General features: G+C 34.5%; 1 protein-coding gene across 3 annotated transcripts in view; it reads right to left on the reverse strand.

The window, feature by feature from the left end:
• LOC107590469 (proto-oncogene tyrosine-protein kinase Src) overlaps positions 1-12,513 on the reverse strand; it is a 51,012-nt gene that overhangs the window by 10,531 nt on the left and 27,968 nt on the right. For 2 of the 3 annotated variants that reach the window (XM_016279216.1, XM_016279217.1), the window contains 4 exons: positions 11,442-11,541; positions 8,679-8,696; positions 5,865-5,938; positions 2,142-2,166 (listed from right to left, as the gene is read on the reverse strand). In XM_016279216.1, coding sequence (XP_016134702.1) covers positions 2,142-2,166; positions 5,865-5,938; positions 8,679-8,696; positions 11,442-11,541 — 217 coding nt within the window. The remainder of the gene's footprint in view (positions 1-2,141; positions 2,167-5,864; positions 5,939-8,678; positions 8,697-11,441; positions 11,542-12,513) is intronic. The other variant, XM_016279218.1, reaches the window with a different exon arrangement.

Below are 12,513 nucleotides of genomic sequence, written 5' to 3' on the forward strand. Positions count from 1 at the left end.
AGCCTGCTTATTATCAAAAAATAAATAAAAATAAAATACCAAATAACATTTGTAATTACTTATTTTTTCCAAATAAATAATGCAGCATTTTTTTTTGCTTCGTTATAAGAGGCCTATAAGGACAACTTGGAGCTCTAAAAACATGAAAGAAAAAAACAACCTTTCCGTTTTTGGTCATGCAGAAGGAACCAATTTGTTTTTAAAGGGGTCATATGGTGCGATTTCATTTTTTCCTTTCTCTTTGGAGAGTTACAAGCTCTTGGTGCATAAAGAAGATCTGTAAAGTTGCAAAGACTAAAGTCTCAAAACCAAAGAGATATTCTTTATAAAAGTTAAGAGTCAACCACGCCTACCTAAAACGGCTCATTCTAACACGCCCCCACATATCTACCTCACTATGTGGGAAGATTTGCATAACGCCGCCCAAATGTTCACGCAAAGAAAGAAGGCGCAACTTTTATTCTCGCTGTAGTATTGTTGCCGCCGCCATGTCGTGAAGGCGCTGTGTGTTTCGTTGTGAAAGCGAAACTACTTTGTTTGGTCTTCCAAAAGAGGACGATATCCGCTTCGTCATGCCTGGAGCTGATCCGTGCTGGTCGCTGAGGAAATACATCCACTTCTACGGTGCGTGTCGGCTATGTCGGTGTGGTAGGGGCGGGGCTCGAATAGACGATATTATCGGATATCGCGATATTTAAGGCGATTATCGATAAAATATTTTTTACATATTGCCCAGCCCTAGATCTTACTAACCCCAAACTTTTGAACAGTAGTGTACATTTAATCTATTATGAAATCAAGCTTGCGTATCTAATAAAAATGACTATACTTTATAACAATTGTCATCTGAATTGTGCTGCACGAGATACTGAACATTGATTCAGGTTGTAATATTCCTACTCATAGTTCCAGTAGCGATAAAAGAGTGGTGTTTGCGATTCATGACCGGCCCAATGACATTTAGTGCCTATAAATCAGCATAGTTTGTTGTTAGCCGCTCATGCGCAGTGCTCTCTCTGAGTCTTACCTTTTCTCCAGAGTCAATCTGAGATGACTGGCAAGGCAAGGGTGGAAAAATTAATCATCATAGGTTTTCAGAGGAGTGCTTGTGTGTATTTGTTTAATGTGGCAGTCGACTGAGCAACAGCTCGTGTGTGGGTCTCAGGAAAAAGGATGAGTTAGAACATGAACAGGACAGACAATAGTAGACAGGCCACCTGAGACAAACACTGACGTATTCTACTCATTCAAGAGGGAAAAGGTCTTTGGGCCACCAGGGCATTTTCCTTCTAACTGATGAGATGATGGAGAGACTTTATCGCAAATAATAGAGGAGGGTGAAAGAGCAAAATCATGAAGGGAAATATAAAGGACTCAAAGGTCAGCCCGAAGCAGAGGAGGGGCGAGAATCATTCTGTTAGTAACGTCACAAGGGTTGAGCGTCAGTGTTATTTTAGTGTCATTGAGATACTATTATAGTTTTTAGTAATAGTCTGAATTGTTTTTTTTTGTTTTTTTACATTTTAGTAGTTTTTATTTTTGTATATTTTCCATTTAAATTTTTATTATTTTCAGTAATTGTGTTGTGTGTTTGTCATTTTTTGTCTTTATAGATTTTATTCATTTTTATTTCGCTATTTTAGTACATCAAGTTTAAAGGGGTCATATGATGCGATTTCATTTTTTCCTTTCTCTGAAACTAGCTGAATTAAATACATTTTAATTAATTTAAAATAATACACACAATAAATACAGCATCCTGCTTGATGACTCGTGAACAAATTGTTCTGTTGAGTCAGATCTTTTCAACACAGAGCAAGTGACTCTCATGAGTTGGTTCTTTTTGATGAATCAGTTTTGCGACTCATGAATCAGTCAGGGCGGATAGAAAATGAACATGTGACTGATGAACTTCACTGACTAAACTGCTGACTCATAACAAATTGAAATAAGCGGTTTCTTTCAACTGTTGTTTTGTTTAGTAAAATAATCATCAACGGGGTTAATAAAGACCTAGAATCACGCTCAGCTGAATTGAGAGATCTAATTAGAGTGAGGGGAATAAAATGCAAACCAGAGGATTCACAGGGAGGAGAACAGCAAAGAAAAAGGAGAGAAAGAGGAGGAGAAAGAGGATTTACTCTTCAGCCTGGATGGAATCAGACGGTGCCACGTAATTGCTGGGAATGTATCCACTCTCTCCTGTCGTCAGCGAGCGAGCCAGCCACCAGTCGCCCTCCCTAAGACGGCAGAAAACACACGCATAACACACCTGCAGTTTGACTCACATTCATCATATTTGGTGACACATTCAAGACGTCTTTCTTAACCGCCCAAAACATACACCCTGAGATTACATCTGCGGTATCATTCCTGCTTTATAATCCATGAGAATGCAGACAAAGCTGCTCTAAAGACATCAACTACCTGTGCCAAATTATGCATAAATGAAACATGCATTTAAAGGGACAGTTCACTTCACCCAAAATAAACAATCGTCGTTTACTCACCCTCACATTGTTCCAAACCCATATTACTGAATCTTACTACTGTATATATCTCGTTCCTCTCATGGAGTGCGTAAATATCATATGTATGTGTGTGCCAATGTATATATATATGCATTTATTGCATGTAGGCTGCATTTATTTGATCAAAAACACAGTAAAATAGTGAAAGATTCAATTTTTTAAATAACTGTTTTCTATTTGAGTACATTGTAAACTGTAATTTATTCCTGTGATGCAAAGCTGAATTTTCAGCATCATTACTCCAGTCTTTAATGTGTCATGATCCTTCAGGAATCATTCTAATATGCTGATTTGCATAACATTTCTTATTGTTATCAATGTTGAAAACACTTGTGCTGCTTAATATTCTTGTGGAAACCTTGATTTGTTTATCCAGGATTCTTTATGAACAGATAATTCAAAAGAACATCAGCATTTATTTGAAATAGAAGTGTTTTGTAATGGATGTCTTTACTGTCACTTTTGATTAGGGTTGTAAAGGGGTCGGAAAATGTCCAGCAAAGTTACCAAAAAATCTTAGAAAGTTTGCAAAAAATTATGGAAAGTTCTTTGTAAAGCCTCTTTGTAAACATACGTTTGGTCAATTTAACGCTTCCTTGGTGAAAAGTATTAATTTCTTTCAAAAAAATAAGTGCTATATGCCTTTATTAAGTGTGAAAGTGCAGCACAAGCATTCATCAAGATATCTCTTTTTGAGTTCTATTAAAGAAAGAAAATCATATGGGTTTGGAATGATGGATTTTTTTTTCATTTTGGGTGAATTATTTACTACAAAACTGGTAGATTTATAAAAAAAACGAGTCATCTGTCGGGGTCTCTATTGTCTTGGAGTCTTGATGGGTTTTTAATAATAGATGTTGTGTTTTAGTGTGAGCTGTGGGGTGTCAGACTGTGACTCACTCCTTAAGCTAAAGTAATAAGATTCATCCATCGCCAAGACATGCTGACCTGACACAAACCTCTCCAGGTCTCTGAGCTATTGCTAGCTGTTGTTAAACGTAATTAAAACATAACCGCTCCAGTGAAAACAATGACATACAGTACATACACAGATGGGCACATATTCATATTCATAGAATGCAAATATATTAATCATACACAGGGTACCATTCAAAATTCAGATGTTAATGAATTATTTATGTATGAAAAGGTATAAAAACAGTGATTCTGATAAGCAGGGTTTCTTGGAAGATAATAAAAAAAATGTGGCTACAACTTAGCAATAATTTATGTAGAAGACATTGATGCTGATGCTTTAACTTTATAATTCAACTCTATACATAACTTACTTATGAAAAAGTCTACTTTTACATTAAACTTTTAATACTATGAAGCACAAACTACAATATCAAACTGCATCAAAATGTCATCACTTTTCACATATCCTTTGTGATAATTTGTGACCCTGGAGCACAAAAGCAGTCTTAAGTCGACTTCATTTTTGATTAGCAATATGTGTTGCTAATAACTTAATTTGGACAACTTTAAAAGGCGATTTTTTCAATATTTTGATTTTATTAGCCTTCAGTTTACATGTTTTACATGTTTACATGTTCTATGCTAATTTAGCTAAATGCTAATGCTTTCTGAACATTATCGTTTTAAGTGGCTGCATGAAATCAAAACTTGACTGAACTTTTGTGGATTTTAGTCCAAGTCTGTTAGCTTTGAACTCTATGCTAGTGAACTACATGCATGATTTTATTAGCCTTCAGTTTACATGTTTTACATGTTCTATGCTAATTTAGCTAAATGCTAATGCTTTCTGAACATTATCGTTTTAAGTGGCTGCATGAAATCAAAACTTGACTGAACTTTTGTGGATTTTAGTCCAAGTCTGTTAGCTTTGAACTCTATGCTAGTGAACTACATGCATAGCAATTATATGTAAAAACTTTTTTTGCCCATATACAGATTTAAACCTTGTATATGGATTTTTGTCCAATAAAATGATCTCTGGAATGAGAATGAGAACTAGCAAGTTAGCTAAACAAAAAACGTAGCATAGCCTTTAATTTACATTTTTACTATGCTAATTTAGTTAAACGCTAATGATATTTTAACATTGCTGCTTTTAGCTTCATTCACTTTATAACCCCATGAAATCAAAATCAGACTTTAGTGGGTTGTAGTGCAAGTCTGTTCATTTTCAGGACATCAAAATGCTAGTTCGCTTCCACAAAAGCCTTTAGTTTACATGTTTACTATTTAAAAATGGACATGTCGACAACAGCGACAACTTCCTGTTTAAACGAAATAATGTCAACATAGAAAAAAATATTTGACATTATTTTCATTGTTAGGGCTTATCCTAATCTAGCATAGCATACAGTACAGATACAGTAGCATGAATATTAGCATGTAGCCAAAGCAAATGTAAAGGAACAATGAATAATACACCAATGGACCAACCACAAAGTCAGCATGAAGGACAAATGTAAAATTGTCGTGAGTGAGCCAGTTATGAGGAGGTGTGACACTATTTCTGGACCACTTCCAGAGTCTCTGGAGAGTCAGGACAAATCTCAGGTGGACAAGCAAACAGTGAAATTACACACACACACACACACACACACACTGGACACTGAATGGACACTGAAAGCTGAAAGCAAGAGCAACTTTACCAACCTGGGGTTCAACTTTCTCCTACATAAACGAGAGAGAGCGTGTAGAGAAAAAAAAACACAGAGGAGACATGAAGTGTTTGGACATTAAAAGCAGAAAAAACAGAACATCCCACATAGGCTTAAAAACTGACTGAAAGTCAACCGCAGCAATGATGCACTGAAAACACAGCATTTATCCAACTCATCTCTGCTCATCATGTCAAGTACTAAAAATATGGAAAACAATTATTGTAATGTGCGTTTGATTATCTCTAATTGTGTGCTGACACACGACAAGCTGGATCAGCTTGGTGATTTTGTTAAAAAGCTGATTACTTTATTATCAGGAGCTTCTGGGAAGGGTTATGGACAGCGGTGGGGATTGGTTATGGTTTAAAGGAACACTCCACTATTTTTGAAAATAGGCTCATTTTCCAACTCCCCTAGAGTTAAACAGTTGAGTTTTACCGTTTTCGAATCCATTCAGCCGATCTCCGGGTCTGGCGGTAGCACTTTTAGCTGTAGCATAGCATAGATCATTGAATCTGATTAGACCGTTAGCATCTCGCTCAAAAATGACCAAAGAGTTTCTATATTCTTCCTATTTAAAACTTGACTCTTCTGAAGTTACATCGTGTACTAAGACCGACGGAAAATTAAAAGTATATGGCTAGGAACTATACTCTCATTCCGGCGTAATAATCAAGGAACTTTGCTGCCGTACCATGTGCCACGTAATTGCTGGGAATGTATCCACTCTCTCCTGTCGTCAGCGAGCGAGCCAGCCACCAGTCGCCCTCCCTAAGACGGCAGAAAACACACGCATAACACACCTGCAGTTTGACTCACATTCATCATATTTGGTGACACATTCAAGACGTCTTTCTTAACCGCCCAAAACATACACCCTGAGATTACATCTGCGGTATCATTCCTGCTTTATAATCCATGAGAATGCAGACAAAGCTGCTCTAAAGACATCAACTACCTGTGCCAAATTATGCATAAATGAAACATGCATTTAAAGGGACAGTTCACTTCACCCAAAATAAACAATCGTCGTTTACTCACCCTCACATTGTTCCAAACCCATATTACTGAATCTTACTACTGTATATATCTCGTTCCTCTCATGGAGTGCGTAAATATCATATGTATGTGTGTGCCAATGTATATATATATGCATTTATTGCATGTAGGCTGCATTTATTTGATCAAAAACACAGTAAAATAGTGAAAGATTCAATTTTTTAAATAACTGTTTTCTATTTGAGTACATTGTAAACTGTAATTTATTCCTGTGATGCAAAGCTGAATTTTCAGCATCATTACTCCAGTCTTTAATGTGTCATGATCCTTCAGGAATCATTCTAATATGCTGATTTGCATAACATTTCTTATTGTTATCAATGTTGAAAACACTTGTGCTGCTTAATATTCTTGTGGAAACCTTGATTTGTTTATCCAGGATTCTTTATGAACAGATAATTCAAAAGAACATCAGCATTTATTTGAAATAGAAGTGTTTTGTAATGGATGTCTTTACTGTCACTTTTGATTAGGGTTGTAAAGGGGTCGGAAAATGTCAAGCAAAGTTACCAAAAAATCTTAGAAAGTTTGCAAAAAATTATGGAAAGTTCTTTGTAAAGTCTATTTGTAAACATACGTTTGGTCAATTTAACGCTTCCTTGGTGAAAAGTATTAATTTCTTTCAAAAAAATAAGTGCTATATGCCTTTATTAAGTGTGAAAGTGCAGCACAAGCATTCATCAAGATATCTCTTTTTGAGTTCTATTAAAGAAAGAAAATCATATGGGTTTGGAATGATGGATTTTTTTTTCATTTTGGGTGAATTATTTACTACAAAACTGGTAGATTTATAAAAAAAACGAGTCATCTGTCGGGGTCTCTATTGTCTTGGAGTCTTGATGGGTTTTTAATAATAGATGTTGTGTTTTAGTGTGAGCTGTGGGGTGTCAGACTGTGACTCACTCCTTAAGCTAAAGTAATAAGATTCATCCATCGCCAAGACATGCTGACCTGACACAAACCTCTCCAGGTCTCTGAGCTATTGCTAGCTGTTGTTAAACGTAATTAAAACATAACCGCTCCAGTGAAAACAATGACATACAGTACATACACAGATGGGCACATATTCATATTCATAGAATGCAAATATATTAATCATACACAGGGTACCATTCAAAATTCAGATGTTAATGAATTATTTATGTATGAAAAGGTATAAAAACAGTGATTCTGATAAGCAGGGTTTCTTGGAAGATAATAAAAAAAAATGTGGCTACAACTTAGCAATAATTTATGTAGAAGACATTGATGCTGATGCTTTAACTTTATAATTCAACTCTATACATAACTTACTTATGAAAAAGTCTACTTTTACATTAAACTTTTAATACTATGAAGCACAAACTACAATATCAAACTGCATCAAAATGTCATCACTTTTCACATATCCTTTGTGATAATTTGTGACCCTGGAGCACAAAAGCAGTCTTAAGTCGACTTCATTTTTGATTAGCAATATGTGTTGCTAATAACTTAATTTGGACAACTTTAAAAGGCGATTTTTTCAATATTTTGATTTTATTAGCCTTCAGTTTACATGTTTTACATGTTTACATGTTCTATGCTAATTTAGCTAAATGCTAATGCTTTCTGAACATTATCGTTTTAAGTGGCTGCATGAAATCAAAACTTGACTGAACTTTTGTGGATTTTAGTCCAAGTCTGTTAGCTTTGAACTCTATGCTAGTGAACTACATGCATAGCAATTATATGTAAAAACTTTTTTTGCCCATATACAGATTTAAACCTCGTATATGGATTTTTGTCCAATAAAATGATCTCTGGAATGAGAATGAGAACTAGCAAGTTAGCTAAACTAAAAACGTAGCATAGCCTTTAATTTACATTTTTACTATGCTAATTTAGTTAAACGCTAATGATATTTTAACATTGCTGCTTTTAGCTTCATTCACTTTATAACCCCATGAAATCAAAATCAGACTTTAGTGGGTTGTAGTGCAAGTCTGTTCATTTTCAGGACATCAAAATGCTAGTTCGCTTCCACAAAAGCCTTTAGTTTACATGTTTACTATTTAAAAAATGGACATGTCGACAACTGCGACAACTTCCTGTTTAAACGAAATAATGTCAACATAGAAAAAAATATTTGACATTATTTTCATTGTTAGGGCTTATCCTAATCTAGCATAGCATACAGTACAGATACAGTAGCATGAATATTAGCATGTAGCCAAAGCAAATGTAAAGGAACAATGAATAATACACCAATGGACCAACCACAAAGTCAGCATGAAGGACAAATGTAAAATTGTCGTGAGTGAGCCAGTTATGAGGAGGTGTGACACTATTTCTGGACCACTTCCAGAGTCTCTGGAGAGTCAGGACAAATCTCAGGTGGACAAGCAAACAGTGAAATTACACACACACACACACACACACACTGGACACTGAATGGACACTGAAAGCTGAAAGCAAGAGCAACTTTACCAACCTGGGGTTCAACTTTCTCCTACATAAACGAGAGAGAGCGTGTAGAGAAAAAAAAACACAGAGGAGACATGAAGTGTTTGGACATTAAAAGCAGAAAAAACAGAACATCCCACATAGGCTTAAAAACTGACTGAAAGTCAACCGCAGCAATGATGCACTGAAAACACAGCATTTATCCAACTCATCTCTGCTCATCATGTCAAGTACTAAAAATATGGAAAACAATTATTGTAATGTGCGTTTGATTATCTCTAATTGTGTGCTGACACACGACAAGCTGGATCAGCTTGGTGATTTTGTTAAAAAGCTGATTACTTTATTATCAGGAGCTTCTGGGAAGGGTTATGGACAGCGGTGGGGATTGGTTATGGTTTAAAGGAACACTCCACTATTTTTGAAAATAGGCTCATTTTCCAACTCCCCTAGAGTTAAACAGTTGAGTTTTACCGTTTTCGAATCCATTCAGCCGATCTCCGGGTCTGGCGGTAGCACTTTTAGCTGTAGCATAGCATAGATCATTGAATCTGATTAGACCGTTAGCATCTCGCTCAAAAATGACCAAAGAGTTTCTATATTCTTCCTATTATATAGAAATATATAGAAACTCTTTGGTCATTTTTGAGCGAGATGCTAACGGTCTAATCAGATTCAATGATCTATGCTAAGCTACAGCTAAAAGTGCTACCGCCAGACCCGGAGATCGGCTGAATGGATTCGAAAACGGTAAAACTCAACCGTTTAACTCTAGGGCGAGTTGGAAAATGAGCCTATTTTCAAAACTAGTGGAGTGTTCCTTTAAAGGGTGAATCTCATGAAAACAACCAGGTTTTTTAACCCAAAATGTTCAAAATCCCCATAAATGGTTCTAACTACAACACTATTTTGGTAACTTGTTTTAATATTTAAAAATGTATTACAAAAAACTGCACGTGTATCTTTACATGTTGTTACAATGATGCTGATTTCAGTTTCACAAACCTTAAGTACGCATTAAGTATGCTTCATTTCGAGTCTGGTATGACTTAATGACTTATCATCATTAAACCAATCATGCTAATTTTGACTAAATTCATTCAATGAATGATTTATTAGACATTCAAACCGATAATCTGCACAGTTCATGAAAAATGGCTCAGAGTCATTCTTTCATGAAAACAAATTATATCTACACTGCCATTTAAAAGTGTAGGGTTGGTAAAATTTGTCTTTTTAAATAAATTAATACTTTTATTCAGCAAGGACGCATTAAATTGATCAAAAATCACAGTAAAGACATTTATAATATTACAAAAGATTTATATTTCAAATAAATGTTGTTCTTTTGAACTCTCTATTCATAAAAAAAAATCCTGAAAAATATTAACACTGTTTCGACAAAGATATTGTCACGAATTCGGTTCATGGACTTCCGTTTATTCACCACCAGATGTCACCATTTCCTTTACATTGACACTCGCACTACACAAACTGTTGCATAGCACCCCGGACTACATTTCCCATCATTCTTTGCACAATTTGCACACTGCCCTGATTGCACTCATTGCACACAGCTGTTTCTAATCATTCACTATATAACACCCACTCTAACCACATTTCTCTGCTGAGTATTGTTTAGCCTGTACCCCTTTCCGAGTCTCCGTGTTTTCCTTGTTTTGCCTTGCCTGTTTTTGCGGTTTTTATCGGTGACCTACGCTAGCCCTGTGACTATTCTTGTGTTTTGCCCGCCATATACCTGTTTGCCAGTGTTTTGACCCTGCCTGTTTACCACATCTCTTAAATAAAGCCTGCAGATGAATCCACACGTCTCACGTCTTGTCAGCCCCGTTACAGATATTAAGCATTAAGAAATAAATCACATTATATATATATATATATATATTAAAATGATAGAAAGCAGTTATTTGAATTGCAATAATATTTCACAATATTACTGTTTTACTGTATATATATATATATATTATATATATTTTTTCCCACTTTTTTCACTCCCTTTTTTTTGTTTTAAATCTCATTTCTGTGTAAAAGTTTTTTTTTGTAGATCCCATTATTTTCAAAGATGGTTCTCATTACTGTAATACACTAATATATACTGTGTTACAAAGATCAAATTTAAAACCTAAATTGGCATAAATAAATAGCAGTATAACACATACTTGTTTTCGTACTAAATGACAATTTGGGACTGCTTAATTGTCATGAAAATAACATCACAATGTAAACATTCTTAATGTTACTAAAAACAAGCTTCATTATCATTCAGCAAAATATTATTTCTCATTTCCTTCTCTTGATTTTAGGTTGAAATATGAACCGGCCATGTTCTGTTTCGAGAGATTCACCCATATAATCACACTGCATTGGGCCTGACGTTAAAAAAAGCAATTCCCCAGGTCCGCTTTGTGCCGAAACCAGAGGATGTTACTGAGATTGTTTTTATTCTCTTAACGGTAGCGCTGTACACTGGAATAAGGAAGTGAAGCGCAGGTGTAGAAAGGAAGGAAAATGCTCCCTTTGGTCCGGGAGGGGAAGTGGAGGTAAAGACGTGCAACTGAGCTTTTTTTGTGTGCACAGGAAGACCAAAAAAGGAATCCAGAGAACAAAAAGCCGTCATCCCAGAAATACAGTGCCTTCAGAGTGAGCCAGTTCCTATGGTTACCGAAGAGGAAGGGGGGCTACAGCAGTCAGACAGATGAGAGACATGAGTGTGTGTGAATGTCTGCATCAGTGGGTGTGTCTATTGTGTGTTTGTGTGTTTCCCCCTTACGTGTTATTGACAATCTGGAGTCGTTCTCCTTTCCTGAATGACAAATCGGAGGCGGTTCGTGACTCGTAGTCATACAAAGCCACAAACGTGGTCACGCCGCCTATGGAAAAATACAAGAGACAAACATAGACCATTATCTTGATGCATGCAATTCAAAAACTTCAGCAGGGAAATTTCATTAACCTAAGTAATATAATGCAATGTTGGGTTGCCAATGAAAATGGGCACCTAAAAATAGTCTAGACTTGTACAGTCAGACTTTTGACTTCCAGCATAAGAACTCTATGAAGCGTCATCTAAGCTGGTAAATCTGAATTTTTTTATTTTTTTTTGCATGCTGGTCTATTAAAGTAATGCTGAAATCAGGGTTATTATAGTTAACTAAAAATAAAACCATTGAACAAACAACCTTTTATTACTTGAAACAAAATAAAATCAACATAAAAATAAATAGTATAAAAAATGTATTTTATTACTTGAAATAAAATAAAATGTATATAAAAATAAAAAATATAAAAAAACATTTTATTAACTGAAATAAAATTTATATATAAATCAATAATATAAAAAATATATTTTATTAACTGAGTTATATAATTAATATAGAATAAAAAATATTTGTTTCAGTTTGTTGCAAAGGCAAAAATGTCTTATTTTCATTCAGTTGAACTTAATGTACTAAAATAAATAAAACCGAGATAAAAATTAAGGACTATAAATACTATACAGACATATTTAACAAAAACTAATAAAAATGACAAAAACACAAAACTACTAAAACATTAACTAAAATAAAAAAAAACTGAAAATATAAAAAATATATTTGAATTATAATACAATAATAATATTATTACTAATAAATGTACAGCATTATTTACTTAATTACAAGTAAATTAACTTAATTACTTATTATAAAACATATTATTATTAATAAAAGCCTATTATTATTTGAACATGTATTTAAATAATGGAGATTTAAACAATAAATTCATTACACCTAATATTATATATATATATATATATATATATATATATATATATATATATATATATATATACACAAATATATAAA

Source organism: Sinocyclocheilus grahami, unplaced genomic scaffold (assembly GCF_001515645.1).
Source record: "Sinocyclocheilus grahami isolate Dianchi unplaced genomic scaffold, SAMN03320097.WGS_v1.1 scaffold128.1, whole genome shotgun sequence".
Classification (NCBI taxonomy): domain Eukaryota; kingdom Metazoa; phylum Chordata; class Actinopteri; order Cypriniformes; family Cyprinidae; genus Sinocyclocheilus; species Sinocyclocheilus grahami.